Genomic DNA, 27,352 nt, shown 5'->3' with positions numbered 1-27,352 from the left:
AATGAATGAATGACTAAGTGTGTGAGTGGCAGGATTGGAACTCCAACCTGTTCACTCCAAACTGCGAATAAACATTTGAGCATTCACAGCGTGTAAAGTACTGGTGCATGGTGCACTCTGAGTGCAATAAATGAGCACAGGTTTCTGTGGCTCATGTCTCGAGGGGCTGCCACTTTTGCGAGTTTGCCCTAATGATTCCTACTCAGTGTCCTCCTTCCTGGAGGAGCAATATAAAATAATAGAAAAATGTATAATTCATTATGTTCATTAAATGAAGAATAGGAGGGTAATTTATTCAACTCAAGAACAATTAAAAGGTTCAGACCACCAGAGAAGAACACCGAAAATTTTTACTTGTATAGGTTATGGTTTTTAAGGAACCATACTGAATGAAGTTATAGCTACCAGTTATGAATTTATAGTTCATGTGACCTTTATTATAATATTGTAGTAAGCATCATACCATTATTATGTATGGGGTAAATTTGATATAACTACTTTGTAATTTATACCTACAGTTACTATCAGTTTCACAACTGCAGGTGGAGAACATTTATTATAATTACATGTCCTCTATGCAAGTGTTAAGAGTAATTCCTTCAAATTGTGAGATGCGAGATGTGACTTACAACTCTCTGGAGAGAGACTCATTTTTCTCTCTGGGGAGATGCTTTCATGGGTGGAGGTTAGATAAATATCAGGCAGAACAGTCCCATCCTAAGGAAGTTCCTTATTTTTTATAAATTTGTCCATATTATAACTTCTGTCAGAGAAAAATTCCAGGATCTTCCTCCCTGGATTTTTCAGCAGGAGAGCAGTCCATACCGATCTGCCGTAATACACTTCCTCTTGGCGTAGAGCTCCGCCTTTGATGATCTCCAGGGCACATTCTTCCTTTGGAGATGCATCGCTGTCGAGTATTCCAGAAACTGCCTTCATGGCGGTGTCTGTTAAATGACAAGAAAAGAGTGGGGTTATCTAAGACTCGTAGAGTCTACTTGGTGGAAGGCCTGCCGACACCAACAACTTAGCTCTTAGGGGCTGTTAGCTGGGGCTTGCTCTGCAAGGCCCATGGACACTATCAGGAATAAATACATAGAGAAGACTGGGTATGCTTAGGGCCTGTTGGGCAAGAGAGGCTTAGGGTTAAATCATGTTCCTCTCTTGGGTATTCTAGTTGGGGGAATAACATGGAGAGGCAGAATAGATAGAAGTCATATGATGACCCAGTAGCCAATGTAAAGTGTCAGTGGGAGAAAACGAAGTGCTGTGTGATAATGACTTATTGACTTGCCAAAGGAAGGGATGGACAAGAATGCAGGTCTCGGCTCTCTTGTCAGCGCTAACCACTTTCACTTAGAAGTCACCTCTGTTGTCAACCTCCTCTCTCCTTCCGAATCGTCACGTTCTTGCACAGCTTCTGTCTTACCGCCTCTTGTTTCACTGTGTGTCTATGTCTTTCTCTCTCTTGTTCTGTAACTACTACTCAATTTACTCAATTACTCTTTAAATAAAATTTTCTTATTATATACGCCATATGTTTTAGATAAACTTTCATTTGGACTTACAGAAAAGTTATGAAAATTGTGCAGAAAATTCCCTTATTTCGTTCACCCTGCCTCTCCTAATTGTAACATCATATACATCACCATTGTACAGTTATCAAGAACAGGCATGACATCATTGGAACAACATTACTAACTAAACTACAGACTGTATTTCTCCCTAATATTCTTTTTGTGTTTTATGACCTTATCCAGGATTACACTTAGTAATTTGTTCCTATTTTTCGTCAAGTCTATGATAATTCTGCAATCTTTCCTTGTCTGCCGTGACCTTGACACTTTAGAAGAGTACTGATCAATTGTTTTGTACAATGTCCTTCAATTTGGATTTGTCCATCGTTCTCTTATAACTGGAGTGAGGTTGTGCATTTTGGGCAGAATACCAAGAAAATAATTCTGTGTCCTTCCCAGTGCGTCACATCAAAAGGTTCATATGTTAACATCTCATTACTGGCGATGTTATTAAGGAAAGTGAGCTTGTATATGATAGGTCTCATATAGGAAAGTAATGGCCATTGAGTGTCCATGAGGACATAAGGTATTCAGAATAGGGTCCAGTGATGAGTGTGGTGTCACTCAGCATATTTGGTGGTCAGAATGGAAAGGGGAGTCAGAGCGTGGTCAGAAGCTTCACTAATGACAGAAGTGCTTCATTAAACGAGGACAAGTGCTCACTAGCTTTCGGTGTGTTACCCATGAATCAGGGAGCTCAGCACCTTCTTCACCCACAATGGCAAGGCAGACAATCCATCTGCGGGCCATTTATTCCAATCTCTTGTCCTTACCCGTGTTTATGAGGCCGAGGATACAGAGAGTGATTGACACATTGACCTTGGCCACTGAATATTCCTTCCTGATGGAGGAGAAAAACCCATCCAGAGCAAACTTGCTTGCAGCATAGGGAGCAATAAGTGGATTAGATATTTTCCCTAAATGATAAAGAAATAGGTTAACAAGGTGACTCATTTCGGCTCTGACAGAGCTGATCTTCGCTTTATCTGTAGCGGCTTTGTAACCCCTGTGGAGTCCTTTTACCTTTTGAGTCATACTTGAGTCTACTCCCTATAGAGATTATCATGCTGTGTTGAATTTCTGAAAGAAAAAATTATTAAGGTATCAAAGAAACTCCCCATTGAAAGCCTAGGGTAGGGTATGGTGCAGGCTACAGGAAGGCCTTCATTGAAGAGGGGTTAGATTTTAGTAAGGGTGGTGTGAATAAGTGGGTGTTAAAAAAGAGCCATGTCATCCCACAGCTGTTAACTCTTTCACCTCTGACCCAAGAGAGCTGGAGATCCAAGGGTTTGGCAAGAGCATCCTCCTGACACAGTGAGCGATCCCTGACTTTCTCCACAAGAGGAAGGAAAAACTCCTGTCTTTGCTTTTCTACTCAAAAGTACTTTTCTTACTTTCTGCTTATTTATCACTCTCGTTTTTGGGAGGACATGTGAACATATAGCTAATAGGATAACCTATTCTTTATACCTTTTCCAAGATGAGGGAGTAGAAGTGGCCCGAGACCTTAGACTCTGCAGAGTTAGCATTGATATAACGGCTATTTAAAAATCCTCGTCTGCTAATTCTACAATACGGGTCATTTTAGGGTTGATCTCCATCGACTGCATTTCCTCCTGAGTATCAGTCCCAATTTCTATTCTTGTACGTGCAGTAATTTTGCATTGTACCTTTATATCATGAATGATACATTGTAGAGTCTCTGGGTTCTGTCATATTCCTCTGAAGAATTTTGATTTTTATTATTTTCAGGTGGGCAGTCAACTTGGCCGAATCCCTGTGTCTCTTGAAGTAGGTACCAGCTAAAATCTATGTTTAATTATTTAATCGTAACTGGGCTTCTTGGTATCTGCACTTACCACAAGTAGTCCAAGGGGAAAAAAGAGATTTGGAAAGATTTTATGTATAGAATTTGATGCTCTTTCACTGTGACTCTTCCCTTTGCAGATGTCCCCTTTCATTTTCTGGCTGCTCCAAAACCCCAAAGTCTTCCTCCTGGTTTTTCAAAGTAGTGAGATGATAAGCAGGTTTCTATCTCAACTATGGCGCTGATTGGGGCCTGCCCCTAAAGCATAAGCCGTAACATCTTGAGAAACTCGCCTAGTGTCATTTTCGTCTTCCAAGTATCAACAGTTCTCCAGTTTCTGTCTGCTTTTGCTTTTTCTCTCCAGTGCTTTCAATGGTTGTTTTCTATATTTTGTCAAAAGTTTGTTATTCAGGGAATAATTGTTCTGTTAGGTAGCACTCTGCCGTTATTGGATTTGGAACCTTTGTAAGCTTTTAAATGTAATGAAGTTGTTTGCCAAATCAATGAAGAAAAGATGGCTTATTCAATAAAGATGCTGGGAAAAGTTAGTTAACTAATGGGAAAAAATTGCTAGTGCCTTGTTTTATATCATATATCAAAAAAAAATCCAGATAAAAGATTATGACAGAAGGTGTTGTCTACCCAATATCCACTTCCATTTCTTTAATAATAGCATCTGATTTTGTTCAAGACAGCAGTGTGTTTAGATAAAAACATTTACCTCCTCAAGACTTCCTTGCTCTTTTGGGTGGTTATGTAGTCTAGTTCTGCCAATGAGAAATCTAACAGAAGGGGTCTTCAGGAAAGATAAGGATTTCCTGATAAAATAGATGGGTTTGGGTAACATGCAGCTTTTACATTTTGTCCCTTGCTTTTCTTCCTAAAGGGACTCCAGATGTGATGTTTAGAAATGCATTGGTCATTTGTGAACTTGAGGAAAAGCTACACATTAAGGATTATAGAACAGAAATATGGAATAAGCTTGGATTCTTGAAGATCTAATAAGTCCACTAAGCCAGCCCTGAACTTCTTATTACCTGAGCAAAAGGAACCCATATTTAGTGTTCAGTGATTTTAAGAGAAGTTTTTGTTAGTTACATGTGCAACAGAATGCATCTTCTGACTTGTAAAAAATAATTCCATCAGAGAAAGAGGATCGTATAGGTAAATATTTATTGGCTCCTTGGTTATGAAAGGTCATTCTAACAGAAAAGTAAAATATATATATATATATATATATATATATATATATATATATATATATATATATATATAAAGACAAAGAGTATTGCATTTCATAAAATTTGTATATGTAAAAACAATAACCAGAATCACATCCCTATAAAATAGGTAAAGGGTAAATGATAAACTAGAAAACCGTTTATAGTATATTAGGCAGACAAAAGCTTTATATCCTCAATCCTTAATGCATAAAGACCTTTTAAAAAAATACAAACAAATCTCTTTAGGAAACCACTCCAAGTTCATCCTCAGTCATGAGTTTTGGCTCAGGATGACTCCGCAGGAATGGGTGTTCAGTATAGGATGTCCAACCCGAATATCTGATACTGTTGGACTACTGACTGGTCTAGGGCTGGACCAAAGAAGACCCAAGCACGGCCGCAGGACACGTTGTTGGTTGCCTAACCAGAATTTATTTCCCTTTTCTACCTCTGCGACAGAACCCCAATTGAATTCATGTTTGCACCATGTTGCAGAGACTGTTTTCTGAATATGTCTTCTGCCTTTCTTCCTTAGTAATAGAACCCCTGATGTGTGTCGAGGTGCATAGTTATCTGGCATAAAGTTCCCATTTCTCAGCTTCTTTGAGCCAGATGTTGCCAAGTGTCCAAGTGCTGTCCCATGGGTTGTAAATAGAAAAGCGTCATTTGGTTCCTGGGTATATCCTTAAAGGAAGAAGTCAGTCTCTCCCTTCCCACTCCTCCCCACTTCTTGGTACCTGAAGGTGGATATGATGGCTGCAGCTCCAGAACTACCTTGGACCGTGAAGCAGAAGTCACATGCTAAGAACGGCAGAGAACTGAGAGAGAAGGAGGGAACCTGGGTGACCATGGGGCTGCCATCCTGGCCCTGCCCTAAACTGCCCACCTCCAGATCTGATTCATCTTATGACTAATTTAATCTACTGTTATTTTACATTTTCTGCATCAGAGAGCTGAAACTAGTCCATATTGATAGTCTTCTTCACTTTTATGCAGCACATGTGCCTAAAGGTAAGCTGATGCCCTCTCTAACTCTAGGGATGGGCTCGCATAGTTTATTTAATCCCATTCCCCTTGCCTATAACTGGTACAGGAATGGGCATGTGGCACATTTTGAATCAATGAGACTCAAGGAGAATTTTGCTGGAGTGTCTGGGGGAAGTTCTTTGTTCTTCTGGGAGAGTTCCTTGCAGTAGCAATCCTGTTTCTCTTCTGCGGGGCAGTTTTATGCACAGACGTGGGGGTTAGAATTGCTCTAGCATCTCACTGTCAGCCTGAGGATGAAACCATACATGGAAGAGAGCAGAGCCAAGAGAATCACGGAACATTGGGTTTGAGCCAAGCCAACTGTGAAGCCCACCCTACATCTGGACTTCCAGTTATGTCAATAATTTTCCTTTTGTTTAAGTCCAAAATAGATCCAAATTATTTATAAGAATAGCATAGTAGTTAAAGGTTTGAGCTCTAGAATCAGATGACCTGGGTGTGAATCCCAAGTATTTCTTAGCTGTAATATGTGGATAATAATATTACTACGCTGAAATAATTCATGTAATATACTTAGCACAATCTCTGGCACATAGAAAGTATTTAGTAAATGCTGTTATTAGCAGTATTAATATTTCAAATTGGTGAGAAAAGTATGACCTATTCAAAAAATCATGTTGGAACAAGTAGCTATTTGGAGAAAAGAAAAATACTGTTCTAATAAATAAATTCTAATAATACTAGTATATGTAGAAAGTAAAATAATAAAATATTGATGGATCTATAATCTCCAGGTAAGAGATATTTTTTTAAAGCATGAAATCAAAGGCATACACTATGCAAGAAGATATAAATAAGTTTGAATATATAAGATTTACAAAACATTTATATACTAGAAATGCTTGCCATTGCCTTTCTACACACATCCCTTCAAAAATATTTTGCCTTCCCAGCCATAGAAGGTAGGCCCAATGATAGACAGCTAACATTCACAGTGGCTTGAACACACATCATGTTCTATCACTCAAGAAATTAAAACAAGCAATGTAAGGATTCTAATTAGCTACTGTTGGATTTGAACTAAAAGGTCATATAAGATTGGGACTGGGGTAGCCATTTTCAGCATAGAAAAGGATAATTAAAAAGAAATAGCAGCCACGTGGTAGAGACAAACAAGATGATCATAAGAATTGGAGCTAAACTGGAGCTAACATTTATTGAGATCTATGTACTAAAGACCAAACAACTGCCTAAAATTGCGTGGCTAATGAATAGGAGAACCAGGATTCAAATTTGCCTTCAGTGGCCCACACTCTAAAGCATTAGGTGGAATTTCATCTACAGAGCCACTGTTCTTTATATGCGTGTTCTTCAGGAGCCATGGGTCAAATGCAGCTGTTCCTGAGTTGGTGAAGAATTCTCTCTGCTTGACAATGCGCCTCGAATAGGCAAAACTTATGAATAGCAGTATTATTTTCACTTCTAATTTGACAGAGGAAGGTACCCATAAAGAGTGTTAGTCACTCCTAGTCCCTTTGTATTAGTTTCCAAGGACTGCCATAACAAATTACCATAAACTTAGTGACTCGTGACAACAGAAATTAATGTTCTCACAGTGCTGGAGGCTAGAAGTCCAAAGCCAAGGTATCAGCAGGGCCACCTTCCCTCCAAAGGCCCCAGTGGAGAGTTTTTCCTTATCTTCTAAAGGCTTCCTCAAACTTCTAATGTCTTCTGCCAATCTTTGTTTTTTCTTGGTTCATAGATGCATCACTCCAATTTCTGCCCATCTTCACATTGCCTTCTCCTCCAATTTTGTGCGTGTCTTAGTTTTATTAGGACACTTGTCACTGGATTTAGGCCCATTCACATAATCTGGGATGATTGTCTTGAGATCCTTAATTATATCCACAAAGAGCCTTTTCCATATGAGGTCACATTCATGGGTTCTAGGTGGATGTATCTTTTGGGGGGCCACCACCATTCAGCCCACTACCCCCTTCTAAATGATGATAATGACATTGACTGTAGCATTTTATAATGTGTTTGTCAGGTAGCAGTAGAGATGCAGAAGCAAGAGACCAAGTAAACTCATAATCTGTTCCTGTAGCAGTGATTTTTATATGAGAAATACTTTTCTTGCTTTAATTTCAGCTGAGGTTCAAAGGTTAAGAACATAGTGATTGGTCCATGGCTCCATATTATGAAGGGAGGATTCACACTAGTGACCTTATATATGATGCAATAACACAAACAAAAAACAAACAAAAAAACCCCCCAAAATCCAAAAATGAGTTTGGAACATGTAGACCCTCAACCATCCCAAGGAATAAAAGGGCTGAGGTGAAGAGGCCAGAGAGGACAGGAGTTAGAGATAGGACATGAGCAGTGTCTCAGAAGTCTTTCAAAAAGAAGGGGCGGGGGCTTCTCTCATGTAGGTCTTTGTGAGAGGAGCTTCACGGGCACCCTATGGGGAGCTTGTCTCCAAGAGTTTGAGGTGTACCAGGGTCTGAGGCACAAGGGAGCCACCCTGTAGGGGACTTGAAATCCAGCCCACACTTTGCTCGCTACCCCATGGGCTTGTCCCAGGGCTCACCCTTTCTACTCAAGTCATTTCCAGTCCTGACCCAAAGAACAGCCCGACGTGGTGAGTGTATTGCCCTGTGTTCCCACTGCATTTCCAGGGTCCGAGGGAAATAACATAAGCAACCGCTGCCCAAATCAAGCGAAGCATTACCAGTATTCCAGCAGGGCCCTCCGAAGAACCCAGTGCAAAAGTCAGATGTAGTCACCTTCCCGGCCGTGGCCAGCAGGGACCAATGCTGTAATAGCTGGCGCCAGCCCCAACCCTTTCTTCTTCCCTGCATCCTCTCCTGCCTTTCATACAAGAGAGGCGAGAGGAAGCCTGGCGAGTGAGGAGGAGGCGCGATCAGGAGGAAAGGCTGAACCCATCTCTTTTCCTACCCCAGGTTTCCTACAACAGCAGGTTCAAGCTTGATGAGGGGAGAAACTTTACTTAAATTATATATGACTAGACATTTTAATTACTAAAGTGAGAGCTTTCTTGAGACTGGAAGCAGCCAGAGCATCTTTTATTATCCCAGAGCATTGCCGTCTGTCCTAGATCACAGCCAAGTCCAGGGACAAGCACACTCATGGAATAGGTCTGAAGGAAAGAATCAAGCTGTTTTCTAATTGCATCTTATAAGATCCACTTGCTCAATTACCAGTTAAAAAATATGCCAGAGTATACGTAAGTAAGTAAGTGTACTGTTCTAATATGCATGAAGCGGTCATGAAACCAAAGGGATTAGAACTCTGAGTGTTTTGGCCAAAGTTAAGTTCTGGTTTATGTGGGGAGAATGAAGTCACTACAGACAGATAGATACATGGCAGCTAGATTTCTATTCTGGGAAGTTTTAGATACATAGAAACAAAGGGATGGTGACTATGTTTTCTGAAGCTAAATATGAGACCTGGAGTTTGACAAGTAAGAGCGCAGACTTGGTGATAAATGGGACAGACCGTTTGCAATTAGCCTTGTCCCAGAAATGCTGGGGCTTCGCCACTGCAGAAACAGCAGGAGCCAGAGAGCTGGCCGATTAAGCTGCGTGCGGGAGCTCGTGCGGGAGCTCGTTAGCCAAGGAGCAGCGGAAGAGGTCGAAAGCAGCCTCCGTGCTTTCATTCGTCTGCTCCACACACTTTATCCCCAAATGCTCTGCTGAGATCTCAAAACTATTTCCATTTCAAAGGCAGATTTTAAACTGCTTTAATTGAGAGATCAGAAGAAAGTGTGTGTATAAGATGGAAAAGCTTCATTCCTGCCTGCCTTCAGACTTTCAGCGTGACCACAGGCAAACACGCCACGGCTTCCACTGAGTGTGACTCACCTTGAGACTCGCCGCGCCTTGATGGCTTTGAGGCTGGGAACTCAGCCTGGATCCTGCTCCCTTTTTTCTAGCTCTTCCTAAAAATTTTCCTTAGCTGGGAACCCCATGTTCTAAACTCTTTCGTTGTTTGGGTTGAGTCAGATTTAAAGATAAATCCATCTTTCTGCACCAGGCTTTGGAGAACCTGACATGTCATCATCCTAAGTATTGAGACAACTTATATTTCAATGATAACCGCAGCGATGGGAAGGGATGAAATTGCCCAGGAAGAGTATGTTGAGTGAAAAGAGAAGAGGGCTTAAGATGGGAAGAATCCCAAGAAACCAACCATAGACTGGGGAGATGAAAGGAGCTGAGGAGGAGGCCCAGGGAAGTGTTTTGGCCGAGGACAAGGGAGGCATGGATGATGTTGAAATGGCACAAAATACTGCAGTTATGAGTAAAATGAAACCTGTTACTTAATTTCACAAGGTGACTCTGGCAAGAGCATTTCCGTGCAGGTGTGGGGCCTGTGAGATGTGGCTCCTCCTGTTGCCTCAGCATCCGCAGGTCTCCCAAGGCGAGGATAAAAGCAGAGGGTTTGAGAATCGCCACGTTGCAGGGCGGGCGCAGAGCACTTCCCTCAGCATCGCCTCATCGTCCACATCCAGTCCACATGGTTGTGCTGGGAGGAGGGAGACTCGGCCGTGTCCTGTGTGTTCATCCGACCAACGGTCAGGGGAGGCGTTGGCATTCTCTTCACCTTAAGTCATGTAAGAACGGCTTCAAGAGGATCATTTGGAGACCTTTACCAAGTGTCCTCTGGAGTTTGGGGATTGGTATTTGACTCGTACCTAAAAGTCTAAAGGCAGAAGGCAGGGCTGGAACTGCCCTGGTTTGAGAGCAAAGTTGAGTACATTGTGGGATCATATCTGTCCACGAATGGCAGGCTTCCCAGAGACCAAATGTGGACCCCATGCGGGGGGCCTGGATTGAGGTCGCCTGTCCAGGGAGGGTGGCTGGGCAGGGCCAAGAGGGCTGGGCCGATGGAAGCCCTGAAGCCGAAAGGAGTCAGCTAGAGGAGGCTCTGCGATGCCAAGGGGGTTTCCTGAGGGAATCTCTGAGAACTCCATGAAAGAGCCACACAAAATCCACCCTTCCCTCCTCCGAGTCACTAAACCCCTGGAATGGGGATTATTTTTCGTTTGAAATAATTTCGAACTTACAGAAGAGTTGCGAGAATCGTATGAACGAACTCCACCTCACCTTCCTGAACTGTTGGAGAGCGACTGCTGTAATCGAGGTAACTGCTGGACCTGGTGTCCCATCACTCTGAATATGTGGGCAAGCGTTTCCTGCACACAGGGACATTCTTTCACATAACCACCAAAATGAGGAAAAGTACTGTATTCGTTTCTGAGACCTGCCATAATAAGTTACCACACGCTGGGTGACTTAAGACAATAGAAATTTACCATCTCACAGTTCCGGGGACCAGAAGTCTGACATCAAGGTGATGGCAAAGTTGCACGCCTTCCAAAGACTCTAGGGGAGAGAGAATCCTCCTTCGCCTCTCCCAGCGTGTAGTGGCTATCAGCATTTTTTTATGGCTACAGTTTGCGGACTCTGCCTCTTCCTTCCTTCCTTCCTTCCTTCCTTCCTTCCTTCCTTCCTTCCTTCCTTCCTTCCTTCCTTCCTTCCTTCCTTCCATCCCCCACCACTTTAGCAACACATCAGTTTGTTTTTTATATATCTATGGGTCTATTTCTGTTTTTTGTTTTTTGGGGGTTTTTTTTTGTTTGTTTTTACATTCCACATATAAACAAGATCATATGGTAAATTTCTTTCTCTGTCTGACCTATTTTACTTAGCATAATACCCTCTAGGTCCATCCATATTATTGCAGATGGCAAGATTTCATTTCTTTTTATGGCTGAGTAGTATTCCATTGCCTATATACCACATCTTCTTTATCCATTTGTTTATTGATGGACACATAGATTGTTTCTATACCTTGGCTATTACTAATAATGCTCCAATGAATATGCATGTATCTTTTCGAATTAGTGTTTTTGTTTTTACCTAGAAGTGAAATTGCTAGATTGTATAGCAGCTCTATTTTTTTTGGAATCTCCATACTGTTTTCCATAGTAGCTAAACCAATTTGCAATCCCACCAACAGTGCATGAGGGTCTCTCTTTCTCCACATTCTCACCAACACTTGTGTTTTGATTTATTGATAGCCATTCCAACAAGTATGAGGTAATATCTCACTGTGTCTTTAATTTGCATTTCTCTGATGTCTAGTGATGTTGAACATTTTTCATGTGTCTGCTGGTCATCCATATGTCCTCCTGGGAGCAATGTCTATTCAGGTCCTTTGCCCATTTTGCAACTGGATTTTTTTTTTGCTGTTAAGTTGTATGAATTCTTTATATATTTTGGATATTAATCCCTTATTGGATTTACCATTTGTGAATATATTTTCCCATTCAGTAGGTTGTTTTTCCATTTTGTTGATGGTTTCCTTTGCTGTGCAAAACCTTTTCAGTTTGATGTAGTTTCTTTATTTTTTCTTTTGTTTCCCTTTCTCTAGGAAATATATCCAAAAAGATATTGCTAAGGCCAATGTCAATTGACTGCCTGTGTTTCTTCAAGGAGTTTTATAGTTTCAAGTCTCTAACCCATTTTGAGTTTATTTTTGTATATAATGTATGAAAGTGGTCAATTTAATTTTTTTGCCTGTATCTGTATCTTTACATGGCCTTTTCCTTGTATCCTTCTGTTTCTGCCTTCTGTCTCTTATAAAACCACTTGTCAATGGATTTAGGGCCCACTCAGTAATCCTGGATGATCTCATCACAAAATCCTTAACTTAGTTACATCCACAAAGACTCTTTTTCCAAATGAGGTCACATACACAGGTTCAGGGAGTGAGTATGTTGACATGTCTTTTTGAGGGCCACCATTCAACCTACTGCATTAACACTGATGTATCCCTGTAATCCAGTCTACAGACCCCGTTGAGTTTTGCCACTTGTCTTCATAATATTCTTTATAGCAAAAGATCCAGTTGAGTATCACATTTAGCTGTCATCATTCTTTGGCTTCTTTGAAGCTGGAATACTTCCCAGTCTTTCCTTGACTTTGATGAAAGTCACCTTGACACTGTTGAGTACTGCCAAAAATTTTGTACGAGGTGATATGCTAGAGCTGACTCACACTGGATCATGAGAACTGATTGTTCAGTTTCCATAAATTTTGCAGGCAGGTTGAGGTCATGTTGAAATGGCCCTCATGAGAGTCCTCATATTATGAGTCCTTGGCCTGGTATGAACCCAGCTACCCTTGCTGCCTCTTGTGTGGACTCCCTCCTCATTTCTTCTCAGACTTGATATTACAAGCCAGGCTGCCATGGCTGCTCCCTGGCACAAAGCTGTCCCATCCTGCTCAAGTTTGACAATCAGTGCTGATAGAGCAAAATTTAAGGAAGATTATCCAAAAGATATGCAAGGGACTTAGACACATCTATCACGCCTACCCTGTTGGTCGCCTCCCTGTGGCCTTGCCGGTTAGACTGGAATCAATAATTGTGCCTCTTTAGGATGAATGACTTGGGAGATTGACTTATAAAATCCAACTGAACAAATAGATACCTCTTATTTGAGGGAAACTTTGAGTTGAGAGATTGAGAGACCAAGAGGGTTGGTAATTGGACAGAAATCAAAAGCGTATTGAGAGTCGTTATGCTGTGCCAGTCAGGTTGAGCTATGTGCCAAATGAAAGCAGAGGCTAATAGAGAGAAAGAGGAACACAGCACTGAGAGTAGCAGATATGGTATAACCATGCTAGCGCGGGGAGACCATGGAGTGGCCTTATTTCCTGGCGACTTCTCTGCTGCAATTCTGATAAGGCCAGCTGTCTCGCCAGGGATGGACTGAGACAGACAGATGTGTGCCCAATGTGGGCCAGTGACTTCAAAATAACATTCTTTAAATATTGTTTAACATTTACTTATTTAGAGAGTGCAGGGAAAGACTAATTCCTAGTGTTTGAAATAAAAGATTTATTATACGCATGTATTACCTGGGAATTCCTGAACCAGACAACGTCATGGAAAAACTTTAAATAGTTAAAAACTAACTATACAGACCGTTAACTGGATTCTAACTTTTAAGTTGACTCTGATGACTGACTTCAGGCACATGTCAGTTGATTGCTTTTAACAATGGTAGCTTTGCTTGTAGGCTCATAGACATGTTGAAAGAAATTCGACCATAAATGTTTCTGTACATATATCTGTGACCGGATCCATGATTATTCCTTGAGAGATTCTTAGCATTGTATTCGCTGGGTGAAATGATGGGAACACTTTTCAGGCTATTGATACAAATTGCCAAATTGCTTTAGACGAAATGAAAAATGAAGGACTAGACTTTTTTTAAAAAAAAATAGTGAAAATCACTTAAAATGAATAAAAGAACCATACCCCTTTTCCACCAAGAGTGTATAAGAGTGCCTATGCCTCACACCTACTTTGTGGAGTTAACAGAATTTTCAATGATTGACAGTTTTGTTGACAAACCAAGAAACCGAAACAACAAAATCAACACCCTACCCCACCCGCACCGTGGCATTTAGTAGTTGGAAGTTGGTAGTTTAGTTGTTCTAGTCATTGGAATTTGTTTGTTTACTTGTGAGACTGGACACGAGCTTTGCCCTCCTGAAGTCAGCTATCCTGAGAAGAGAAATATTTTGTTTTGGGTTACCGTACAGAGCCCTATTCTTTGCTTTTCTTTTAAAAATATTATTCTAATAAAACTCATACCAAGCTTGTTGAACAATAAGCAGCTCTGAAGTGTATAAAATGAGAGGTAAAAGCCCCTTTCTTTAAACACAGTCAGGCTCAGACTATCTATACTGTTCTCTCCATTATTTTTCTTTTGAACATATGATTTTTATAGTCAGTATGCATAAATATGTACACAGCATGTTACTGCAATTTAGGAACTTGTTGCCAGTGGTGGATATTCAGGTTTCCGTAGACCTATAAACAATGCCCTAACAATCAATCGTCTGACACTGGAACTGGGCCTCGGGATGGCGAGCCTTTTGCCTTTCCTGCTCCCTGTCATAGCCCGGGCATCTGGCACAGTGCCTGGCTCAGAGTGGACCCTCGATTTACATTTTTTTTTTGAATAAATGAATCAATATATTTGGGGAACACTTGTCTGCCTGTAGAATAAATTTCTCAGAAGGTATGCTGTCTTCCCAGCCATTCCCTACCTTGTAGTACCTTAAGTGGACCTCTCATTGAAATCAATACTATTTCAACAGGAATCTTCCTTGGGTCAAACTCACCATCTAAAGCTATATGTTCATACCATGTCAAATTCACTTTTCACTTTCTTAAATTTATATTTAGCCTTTTTTTCAAAGATATGCCTTTTTTTTTGAAATTTGCAACAAGAAGCTGCCTATGAAACCGATTTGCTATATTTATTGTTAGAAAAGTTTTGCTAACATCTCAGTGGGCAATGACATGAAAAAAACAATTCACCGAATGGAAACTATAAATAGCCTCTAAACACATGAAAATGAAATTCATTCATTAATTACCTTACTTTCCTTAAATATCTACTACATGCCAGATGCTGTTATAGGAAATAAGGATATAATAATAACCTAAAAAAGAATATTACTCTCAAGGGGACAGGGACCTCATGTTCCATCTCACAAATAAACAAAAAAATTAATTATAACTACAGTCTGCCATCCATAACTGTGGGTCTCGCATGGATGGATTCAACCGACAGCAGATAGTAAATATTAGAAAACGATGTTATGTTGTTGGGGTTGTGAACTACGTAGTTAGGCCTATTGTGGTGCATCTGTACTGAACGTGTACAGACTTTTTTTCTTGTCATTATTCCCTAAGCAATCCAGTGTAACAACTATTTATAGCATTTACATCGTATTAGGTATCGTAATTAATCTAGAGATAATTTAAAGTGTTAATCGAGAGAAAAAGGCAAGGCTTCAAGGCAAGAAAAGCATATGTTTGGGGTCTCGAATTGCAATTCGGGAACACAGATTCCAGCCGCAACCAGAATAGTGTCCTGTCTAGGGATCAGCATTCAAGTTACATTACTTGTTCACCGAAAGTTATGATTGGAGGGAAATTTATCTTTTATGAGTCATTGGTTTCTCAGGAATACCTCTTTCTGTTACTGAGAAAGAAACATTTTTGGCATAGTCCTTAAAAAGCACAGCTACTTTGTACAGTCCTTGAAAGTTTCTTTCTCAGCAAATAACTTTTTTTTTTTTTTTTGGCAAGTCAGCAAGGTCAGTGCAATTTGTTTGTCCAAGAAGACAGAGTCCAGAGTATAAGATGTAGTCATCTCTTCACAAAAGTATGCAGGACGATGTGTGTGGGTTATATGCAAATACTATGCCACGTTCAGTACAGATGCACCACAATAGGCCTAACTATGAGAGACTTGAGCATCCACGGGTTTTGGTCTCCTGGGGGGATGGCAGTGGTATCCCGGAGTGAATGCCCTGTGGATACCGAGGGACAACTGTACTAAACACCTTTTACTTTTACCTGTGAAAGTGTTGGTTACCGAAAACTTTTACCTGTGAAAATGTTGGTTGCTGAAAACTTTGTTAACTCTGCAAAGTAGGTATGAGATGAATACTCACATTATACTCAGGAAGGGAATGGGGCACGATGCTCTTAGCAGTCATTTAAATTGGATTTATTTTTGTATATTCAAAAAGTCTAGTCCTTTCTTTTTCCTTTTGTCTAAAGCAATTTGGAAATACATACCAATAGCCTTAAAAATGCTCCCAATATTTCACCCAGTAAATCTAGTGCTAAGAATTTATCAAGGAAATAGACCCAATCTCTCTCTCATTCAAGGTCCCTCATGAAGACAAAACCTCTTCCATCAAGCAGTGGTGCAACTTAGCCACTGATTTATGAACAAGAACATTTATCATGGAATTTTTAAAATACCAAAACATTGAAAGTAACCTAAATATCTGGCAGTAAAAAATATTGTTTTATATCTATATTTATATCTATGTCTTGGTCTCTGTCCCTGTCTCTATCTATCTCTATCTCTATCTTTATCTCTATGTCTATGTCTATGTCTATCTCTATTTCTATCTCTATCTCTACGTCTATCTCTAGCTCTATCTATATCATCTATATCTATATTTACATCCATATCTACATTTACTCCTGTATACGCATCTATACCTAAAATAATTTAATAAATATTTAGTTTCAGTTTATGCTTCCCCCCCATTTTTTCTAATTTTTATGGTGTGTGAGTGTGTAACTTTTATGATTATAGAAACGTTTAAAAGAATTGTTGGGGAATGCCAACTTTTTAAATTACTTTGTGCCTTCAATATTTTATGAGAAATTAATTTCAGAAATTCTTTGCTTTCTGCATTGCTTCCTTTTTTGAATCTAATGTATATACTGGCCCTACTCTTTTTCTTTTTGTTAAGAAATTTAAGAGCCAAATTTGAAACTTAAGCACGACATCTATGTTGAGTCTGATTTTGACATTTTTTATATTCTTCTTTTCTTAAGACCTAATTTTCTATTTGTATATTTCGATTAGAGTGTACTTGTCGTAAGCCTTCTCAAGCTGCTTGATGAGTAAACATGAAGACACAAACGATGGTCGAACCCTGCTATTTTCATCAGGAAGCACACTTGAACGTAACCAATGGTCTAGCAGGGTCAAGTAGCTGCCGAAGCTCTGCCCAGCCTTTCAGGGAGGAAGCATGGAGCAGTGGTTGTCATGGATAGCATCGCATTCTTCGCAATCGGAACTGAATTGTCACAGCAGGGAGTCTTCTCTCCCCCTTTCAAATCTCCTCTCGCCCCTCTTGGGGGGTAGGGGGCAGATACAACATTGAACTTAAAATTGAGTCTGGCTGGTTCTCTCAATCTTTTAGGTTCTACCTAAAAAACGCCTATAGTCATATGCGTTAACGCTTCTACTCGCCTTGGAAAATGTGGTTTCTGAAAATCGTTTTGGAGGTAACTGGTTTAAGGGTAAAGATTCATCTTTTCTCAGAAAAATTTGAACCATTGAGGGATAAATCACCCCCTTTATAGTCTAGTTCCTAGACCCCTTTGCATCCTAGACCTTGACTTTGCCCTGCTCCTCCACTGTACCCCAAGGCACATTCAAACAGGGAGGCATTGATCTGCCTTTCAGAAAAGAGTGAGTATGCCTGAGCTGAAAGCAGGATGTGAAATTAACATCTGTATATTCTTGCCTTTATGCAAAACACTAACACTGTCATGTACGTTCTAAATCCTGTTAGTTGATCTGTGTAGTTGAGAAACCTGTTTTCTTTTTTCCCCCTCTTTGTAATGTTGAGTTGTTAAAATAGGTTTATACCACACAGGTAGCTCTCAGCCAACAGACAGGTTAAGGTCCAAAGGGTAACTTTATATTTTGGTTTGAGTTTTCTCACAAAAGCACTGTCTTATGAGCTATTTGCCGGGATGAGGTTAAATGGATCCTGAGAGGACAAAGGGACAGGGGACGACAAGGCTGGTTCCTGATTCCCCTGAGGGAGAGCGAAGAAGAGGCCGGGAAGCAGCGCTGGATGTCGGGTTCTAGTTCTCACGTGTATAACTGATGTGATGTGCCATAGTTATGGGGTTCACCGAGCCAAGAGGCATAAAAGCGGAATGACCTTTACTGTTCTAAAGTGGAACTTACGTCATGAAGAACCATTTTGACTAATGGCAGATAAACTTTTTCCAGATGTTTCCAAATGTTCTCTGCCCAATCCAGCGATTTTGCTCTGGTCAAACTGGAGGATTAATATCTCTGTCTCTGCTTGTTTCACAAATACCATGCAGGCATTCTCTTTGCATTATTTCACCTACTCCACTGTCTCCTGCACCACTGCTTGATGGAAGAGGTTTTGCCTTCACGAGGGACCTTAAATGAGAGGGAGACTGGGTCTGGGATGAGTGTGAATGGTGTGAGAGAGCATGTGTGGGGTGGCCTGGGGAATACTCCCTTCTAGTCTTAATGCGTCTTCCCATGAGTAACGTGGCGGACTGGTGGTCGGTCATCAACATCGCTGTCTTTTCTAGAAATGGAACCCCCTGAGTTTTAGTTGGACACAAATCCTCTTTGAATAAAGACTACAACTGCAGCCAGCTGTGGCAGAAGAGAAGTGTATAACTTTCAGATTATATGTATCCTTCTTTCTCCATTTTCTCCAGCTAGAATTCTGACTCAATAACATGCCATCTCGACATACAGAGGAAGGCAACACTCAAGGGGTGGGGGTTCTGCGATGCGAAGGTTTCTAGGCAACTTCGTGGGGGCAGAACTGCCTTCTCAGCCCTGGACTGCTTACCCCGGGCTGTTTCATGAGAGAGAAATAAATTTCGATTTGTTTAAGTCATTGTAAATTTGGGTTTTTGTGGAGTAACTCAACTTATATCTAAACTCACAGGCGGTGGAAGGAGGGGAGGCTAATCAATATTACATGTACATAGAAACTTGATCAGTAGGTGACAAAAATGGTGTTGAATAGTGGATGGATGTGGACTATAAGGAAGTCCCCAGAGGTGACTGTCTCTGTGGATGCTAAAGAAGTAGCCGAGGCTTTAAAGAACATATTAAAAGTATAGGATTTCCATGTAATGCAATACCTGGAAATGCACTGGGGACAAAAACAATTGCTTATCACTGTAATTCAATAAACAACTTAATGGATTCCCTGGAAGAAATGATTAAAAATCCATTCCAATACTCTTTGGCTGACCTCAGTCTGAGGTTTAGCGTGCCATGTTTGTAGAATTTAGATTTCAAGGAGGAAGGATTAATGAACGTGTTTGCTGACTGTTTAAAAAAACATAACTTAGAACAAAGAAATTCTTCAGTTAGGGAGAAAAAGCAAAGTCATCTGTACTTTGGAAGGTCACAGACACACTTCAAAGCAAACAGGCTGAATTCTTTTGGCTCTATAAACAATAGACGTGAAGGATAGTTTCCACCTCCCGGAGTCCACAGAAATTACAAAGTGACATCCGGTAGGTGTAGAAGACGTATGGAAACAGAGGCTATCAGAATTTCATCACGCTCTTGGACTTTTACAGTAATTCCTTTTCCTTTGGAGAGTGAGAGCGCTGACACTGTGTGTACATTATAGAAAGTTAAATTCACCAGCCAAAGATGAAGCACGCCTTTGCCTAGAGCAGACGTATTATTTACTCAACTGATGTAAGGGTTTGGGCCATTCCCCTAGGGTAAACTGGGGATGTGCCCGGCCTTCTCGCAACTCAGCATGCATCTGGAAGCGCTCCCTTCCTTTCAGCGCAGAGAGAGGCTGTGTCGGGGAAGGGTGTGGAGTCTGTGATGTCTGGGAAACACAGGGATGCATACCAATCACTCCTTTTGGCCAGGAGCACAGACCGGCTGCCCTTTTATCCCTCACTATGCAGGCTTTCCTGGTCCGAGAAGTAGAACTCTTTGCAACATAGGTGCTGTTTTCAGTTATAATTTTAACTAACATTTGTGACGTACTTAAAGGAATTTACAATGTCCTCTGAGTTATTTGTTTTTCCATTGCCAGGAAAGGCATTTAGATGACTAACTTTGATATACCGGTGTTTGCACCTCTAGTCACATCCTTCAACAAGTATGTGTGGAACTTCTCTCTAGGACCCGTGAGGAAATGGGGCTAGGAATCTCCCAAGCTGGAAACTGTCAGGCTTTTTATCTGATGCTGCCACCATCCAAAGCATCAGGGACTCCTCATGATCATACGGAATTTTCTTCATGAATATTTCTCTGTACACACTGTCTCCCTACCCCATTGAGTGTTTAAATTACACTTTTAATGTAGCAGTTCAAATTTTGGAGAAAATCCCAGTAAAAGCAGTTCTGTTAATCACATGCTGTGTTTGTTTTTGTGGTTTATTTCATTTTACCTTAGCTTAACCGCTGATCAGTCAACTGTATGTTGTTAAAATAGTTTACTTCTCAGTTCTGCCTTTGCATCAAATAATGTCACCAGCCTATATAGCTCTAGGTCTTTATCATCGCAACAAGGTCCCTCCCTTAGTTTCGGGACAGGTTGTACCTCTAGCAGTTTCCCAATGTCCCTTTGGACTTCCACTCGTAGGTCACAGAGCACCCGGCTTCTGGTGAGCACTCTAAACTGCTCTTTCTGTGTTCCTTCCAGTGAGCTCGTAGCCAGCCCATCTACCTTGGACAATCCTTCATTTGTATGAATCCACTCGTTCTCAACAGCGTGTCTTTTACTCAGCATGCGTGCTCCTCATTGAGTTTACACATCCAAGTCCCGTACTCATATGTCTGCCTGTCCACGCATACGGGCAAGCTGTTAATCAGCTTTTGTTTAATATCACCGTGAGGATTTCAACTTCCAGTTTATATTGTGTTACTTCTCTGCATGAAACCGATACGAAGAAAAAGAATTCACGTGTGCTACAGAGCCCCTACCACCGTGCCTGGCACTTCTCCTGCTCCTGCCTTCTGCGCTGGTCCCTGCCCCACTCACCAGCCACCGAGGAGACGACGACGATGCTGCCGTTGCTCTTCTTCAGCATGGGCAGGGCGGCCACACTCAAGACCACGTAACTGAGGAAGTTGACCTCCATGCTGTCACGCACGAGACGGATATCATCACGAAAGAATTTCAGAGGAGTGTGGGTGATGTGGTTGAGAATGAGCATGTCTAGTCCTCCTGCAAGAGATGGCTGTGTTGAGGGAAACCATGTGGGGTTGATACCTTCCCTCTCTCATCCCCCTCTACCTTCTCGAAGCTCCCTGGTGATCCCTAGAGCAAGGTCCAGAGGGGAAAGAGGAGAAGCAGCCTCACCCATGAGCTGTCCGGTTTTGGCAACAAATTGCTCTGCAAAGGTCATGTTCTCCATGGTGCCAGCAAGGTAGTGTGCTGAGGCTGCTCCAAGTTCTAGGCAGTGAGATACCACCTGTGGGATCGTGATGATAATGGTGTCAGTATTGGCTGCAGACCTTTGGGAGGCAGTGTCTGAAGTAATGACGGTTTAAAGGAGAGGTCGGTCACAACATTGTTTTGATAAGGAGTGGTAGCAAGTTTGTGTGAGTGTGAGTGGTGCACTGTGTGTGTGTGTGTGTGTGTGTGTGTGTGTATTGTTAAATGCAATCCGACGTAATCTTTGTCCTCGTTATGAAATACTTTCTGAAAGTATTTCACGTAGGGTATAAATGGATAAATCATCACTGTGGTGGGGTTCAAGCTTATGATTTGTGTTTATGAGTTTCTGGGAATAGATGTTTCTGAATGATGCTAGTTTCTCTGAGGGTAGCCCTAGATTTGTTCGTTTACCCTTGGATTCGTTTACCCTTGGATTTGTGAGTCTATGCGAGGCCATGTGTCTGAGAGTCTGCATTGGTATGAATTAATGAGTAGGTACAGGAATTTTGGTATCTGAGCACATAGCTACATATCCGTGACTTCATACATGTGTAAATGTGTGTAAATAGGCATATCTATGAGTATATATAGCCCAAGAATTTGTGTCAATGTATTCGTGCATGGGAATGAATACTGAAATGTGTATTTTGTGGGTGTTTAAGCCTGTAGGTATGCGTGCAGGTACATGTGTTTATGTGTGTGTGTATGCATCTGACTTTGGGTGGGCCAGCCTCTGTGTGCTGACATGTAAATGTGAGCATATATAAGAATACATCTGGGCATGTGAGGGCACATGTGACTGTGGGCACAGAATCCTCACCTTCTTTAGAGTTTCTTCTGACCTCGCTGTCACCATCACATGGGCTCCCATCTTCGCCAGATGATAGGCCATCTCTTTTCCGATCCCCTTGCTGGCCCCTGTGACAATCACTTTCTTTCCTTGGAGCATCTCTGGGAAACCCCGAAAGGAAGTGAGGAGCACATCCAACTTGGCAGCAACATCTCTTCTCCTGCTTGGGATGTGGGCAGCCTAATCTTGCCGTCTAAAGGTTGTGAACTCAGATCAACTTATCTCAAACTGCATAAATCAGCGAAGGAACAGTTCAAGTCTTTCATAAAAGTGCTCTGAAATGGGGGTCTGGTTTGGATGCTCAAAATCAAGCCTTCCTATTGTCCTTTCTAAAGAATGCCATGGAAAGAGGATTCAGCTAAAACACTGGAGTTTTCCAGATATTTCTGGACTCATCCAATTTTGCTCAGTTGAAATAAAGTTCAAAAAGTCATCAAAACACATGAGCTCATAGAGATCCCAGGGGCTTCCCCTCACTTCTAGTTAGGCATCGGCTCCACACTACTTGCTTGCTTCCCACTGATCACACTCCATGGAGCCCAATTATCTGGCTGAGTTGTGAATTTTGGAACCACCTTCATTTTTGTTAGGGGATCCGAAATTTCCATCGAGGGCGCCAAACACGGAGTGGCCTATTTGGCAATCTTTTTGCTACATGGTTACTCTTTCCCTCACCACTATTACCTGTAGCCTGTGACTGAAAGACATAGAAATAGAGTCCAACCTCAGGGTTCCCTCTTGTTCAGCAACTTTAGGAATCAGAAAATCATCATGATCCTCAAGAACTCTCCAGCTACCCCTGTCTTTTTTTTTTTTTTTTTAACCTATTCCTTCAATATTAGACAAATTGGTACTTACCTGGTCTGAATTCCTCACTTGCAGAATAGTAGTAGTAGGCCAAGAAGATCCCCAGAATAGGGAGCAGATAGTTTTTCACAAAAGCCATCAGATGACCTTGCCTGAGGAGCCCTGTAGGACATACAGAGAAGACTTACAGAACTTTCTACAACCTCCTAGGCCAGTAGCAGTCTCCGAATTGTGACATCAGGGATGGGGGAGGTTGGAGTAGCTTTAGGCAATGCTAGCCAGTTTCCTTGTAAGAGCAGCGATTGGCTTGAGTGGGATCCCATTTGTCCTGGCAGCCTGCTTGGTAGATTTCATAATGGATAATGTTTACTCCATTTCATTGAGCAAGAAGAGACTTCCTAAACATTTCTATCCCGAACCCATCTTCCCCTTTACATCATTTATGCCAAGAGTCATTGCTTTCAAAAGGAGTATTTCGAAGCAGAGAGAAAGTATGTGGGGCTTCTGGGGAAATGTGAGCAATAGCAAAAACAGCCAAATTCAGGCCAAACCTTACGCTCAGCCCCACCTCCTAGGCAGAAGCAATTAAAAATAATAGCACAAAACAGAAAAATAAGCTTAAGAAAAAAATGTGCCTATCTTGGAGAGTAAAAAAAGCAAACAAGCTTGAAAAGCCCCACACTCAAGTTCAGCAAACATGTTTTATAACATCAAAGGGAAATGCAAGCCGCCAGCACCCGGCTGGGGAGAACCCAAGACCAATTCAAGAGTCTCAGGCAAGTGCAACAGAACGTACACTTATTACTTGAACAGCAAAGAAAGAAGAAATAATGAGTGCCAAGAAAAAAGGCATGAAGCTATTAAATTGGGTCTTGTTAATGCTACAGCGGAACAAGAATCATGGTAAAGATGCTAGGAAGAGGGGACCTGGTGCAGAAGGGAGAAGAACCAGCACCATCGAAGCAAGACTGGCCTGAAAAGCCCATATCTGGCTAAAATTTGATGACAATGAAAGGACCATAGGAGAGAGAAACCCCAGATAAATTAGAATTTATCGCGGAAATATAGAAATAACCACCTTGGTATGTCTGTAGCACAAATTCATTAAGGAATAATCCTCAAAGAAAATAGCTAAGATATTGTTAAGTTTTCCAACTTAAAACCAACTAACCAAACTGTAAAAAATTACTCCATCACAGAGCAGATGCAGAATTCTGCAAGTTACCGACGGAGCCAAGGAAACCACTTAAATGTGATGATAAGCATAGGTCCTAGAGCTTTGGAGGAGAATACTGGTCGAGGACGGGGGTTGGGGGATGCACACAAGAGTAAGACAAATCGAGTTAGGACCCCAAGTACAGTGTCTGGAAACACTCACTGAATTTTCACTTCAGAGTAAAGGAAAATAATTTAACCCAGAGGAGATGAAATAATTTGTCAACAAAGGCCCACAGCTGTGAAGTTCATTTCCAGAAAACAATGAAGATTTGGGAATAGTTGAGGGCTAGCTAGAGCTCAAGGTTCAGGGAGAATTAAATAGAAAAAAAAAAAAGTAAAGAAAATTCAAATTTCTTTACAGGGAGAATTATACACTGTCAGGACTGCAAGATATCTGCATAATTTTATAAGGAACTTTTTTTGCTACCATGATATGGTACAGACTAGACTCCATCTTCGTCTCTAGAGGGAAGGAAATGTAAGATTTATTTTCTTTCTTTTTTTCTTTCTTTCTTTTTTTTTTTTTTGAGAGAGGCAATCAAAATGAAACTTAGCATGGTGCTCTTTTTTAATTTTTTTAAAATTATTTTTCTAAGTTTATTGAGAGTAACATTGGTTAATATAATTATATAATTTTTAGGTGTATATTATAATTTGACATCTATATATTCTATTGTGCGATTACCACTGAAAATAAAATTTATTTTCTTAATACTATACTATTAATAGCAAAATTATAAGGAGCAATAAAATTGTTTTAAAATATAATGATGCTGGAATGATAGAAAGATGGACAGGCTAGGGAAGTTTATTGTCTAACAGAAAAGAAAAAATTTTTAAATGCACTACAGAAAACTTAGACAAAGCAAAAATAACAATAAGTAAGATAAACAGGGTGATAGAACATAAAACAATGCATCAACTATTGTTGATTGTTGGCTGGATTAAAATATAAAGTCCAACATTGTGCTGCCTTGAAAGATGTTTAAACACAGATGCATTAAAAAAACACAAACAGATTAATAATTAGGTGACTTAATGGCTATCATGCTAGATAATAAGGACATAGTGAAAGCATTCAATGAAGTAATTTTCATGGAATTAGATGAAATAAATTTTAGTCAATAAAATGCATTAACCGGAAACAAGGACACCATGTAACGGTAGATGATATATTGTCTTATCAGTTCTGAAGATTTTTGGCCTCAGAATCCCTTTACGATCTTAAAAGTTATTGAAGATTTCAAAGAATTTTGCCTATGTGGGTTTTAGATATTCATATATGAAAATTTAAGACTGAGAAATTTTTTTTAAACTCAAGAATATATAAGCATACATGTGTTATGCTTTGTATTGTCACACATCCTGTAGCCTTGGGAAAACTCATGAGAAAATGAGAGAGAAAGAAAAGGTGCGTTGTGTCTAAGCATGATTATTTATGAAAGTAGTTGTGACCTTTCAAGTCCCCAAGAGGGTCTCAAGGAGCCGGGGGCACCACACTTTGACCATATCATATAAGAAACATTGGTCCACTGTCTGTCCACGTTTACATGCCTGGTTGTCTCATTTGCTTGTAAACTCCTGGAGGACATGATCTGTGCCTTTTTCGTCTTCGTCCCTCTCTGTCTCCCTCTAACCTTGACCTAAAAGACGCATTCAGTGAACCTTTGCTGTTTTAATGTTTCTGAGGTGCCACAGCAGTGAAAAGATTGCTGTCTGCCTAGAGCCTGACTTAAACCAGGAAAATCACTGGGATTCAGCATTCTGGTGAGAGCCAGTCGACCCTCGTCCCCAGTTCTAGAGGTTCTCAACCAATTAAAGAAAGAAAGAAACAAACAAACAAATAAATACAAGAAAATACGACTTTCATCTAGCCTTTTCTCACATCGAGTTTTCCTCAATCAAGAAACGTTCCTTTTTCTGCCACAGGAACGAAGCCAGCTGTGCACTGTTTTGTGCTGCCCCTTCTTTCTTTTGAAATTAAATTTATTGGGGTGACATTGGTTAATAACACTACACAATTTTCAGGTGTACATTATAATTTGACATCTGAATACTCGATTGCATACTTACCACCCAAAGTCTAATTTCATTCTGTGACCATATACTTGTCTTTCATTACCCACTTCTCCCTCCCTCCACCCCCTTTTCCTTCTGTTAACCACTTGTTAGAATGGCCTTTATCGAAAAGACGAGAAATAACAAGTGCTGGTGAGGCCCTGGAGAAAAGGGCAAGGTAGCCACTGTTGGTGGGAACGGAAACGGAAATCACTGTGAGGACAACGGAAAACAATATGGAAGTTCCCTAAGAAGCTAAGTGTAGAGCTATGGTAGGCCCAGCAATCCCTCCTCTGCACTGACCATCTATAGATCATTTTAGGGCGAGCTTTCAGTGAAATACCTGAACACGACCAGGCAGTTTTCAAACACCCATGTAGGGTAGGGGTTCATTTCCAGCCGAATAAATGGGGTTGAGAAGAAGCAACAGGGGAGAGGAGGCAGGGGTTGCGTGGGGAAGGCATTCCGGGGGAGGGGCCGGGGCGGGGAGGACTACACAGAGATGGCAGCGTGTGGGGAGGAGCAGCCCGGGGCGTTTGCATGCATGTTTCGAGCAACGTGGATGCAGGATGCAGGATGACCAGGATGCAGGGTCCTGTTGTTTCTGAGGCAGCAGCAGCCTAGTGCTCTTCTGAGCTGCTCAGCAGCTTCCCTGCGAAAGCCGCCCCTGGCATTTGGAAATGAATCCTGCCAGAGGAATCGTGGGCAGGCCTCGGAGGAAAAGGCAGGTGGGCGAACACTCTGTGTTCTGAGGTGCCGCCTTCTCTGGGAAAATGATACTAACATGTTCAGACAGGAGAGGATCTCAGAACGCATAACATTCTCCCCTCCTCTTCACCCCGCCCACCCCAATCCAGTTCCTCAGGTCTGACTTTTCAGGATCTCGTAAATCTGTGCCATGGCTGCCAAACTGTGTCCCCAGTTATGGAAACCACTGTTATCTACTCACACGGACTCCTCCCTCCTGTCCCTCCAAC

General features: G+C 41.2%; 1 protein-coding gene across 2 annotated transcripts; it reads right to left on the bottom strand.

Moving 5' to 3' along the window:
- Positions 1-98: 98 nt before the first annotated feature.
- On the bottom strand, positions 99-23,636 carry HSD11B1 (hydroxysteroid 11-beta dehydrogenase 1). Of its 2 annotated transcripts, XM_016158553.2 has the most exons (6): positions 23,151-23,636; positions 22,263-22,393; positions 21,365-21,476; positions 21,044-21,229; positions 2,351-2,494; positions 249-947 (listed from the first exon to the last, which is right to left on the bottom strand). In XM_016158553.2, the coding sequence occupies exons 1-6, from the start codon at positions 23,236-23,238 to the stop codon at positions 718-720; spliced, it is 891 nt and encodes a 296-aa protein (XP_016014039.1). In that variant the 5' UTR covers positions 23,239-23,636; the 3' UTR covers positions 249-717. The 2 variants fall into 2 exon arrangements, with proteins under 2 accessions (XP_016014040.1, XP_016014039.1); XM_016158554.2 differs by lacking the exon at positions 2,351-2,494 and having other exon boundaries at positions 99-947.
- Positions 23,637-27,352: the final 3,716 nt, after the last annotated feature.

This window comes from Rousettus aegyptiacus, unplaced genomic scaffold, assembly GCF_014176215.1.
Source record: "Rousettus aegyptiacus isolate mRouAeg1 unplaced genomic scaffold, mRouAeg1.p scaffold_m13_p_17, whole genome shotgun sequence".
Taxonomy (NCBI): Eukaryota; Metazoa; Chordata; class Mammalia; order Chiroptera; family Pteropodidae; genus Rousettus; species Rousettus aegyptiacus.
Note: the sequence above shows the minus strand (reverse complement) of the source record. Positions and strands in the feature narration are given on the sequence as shown.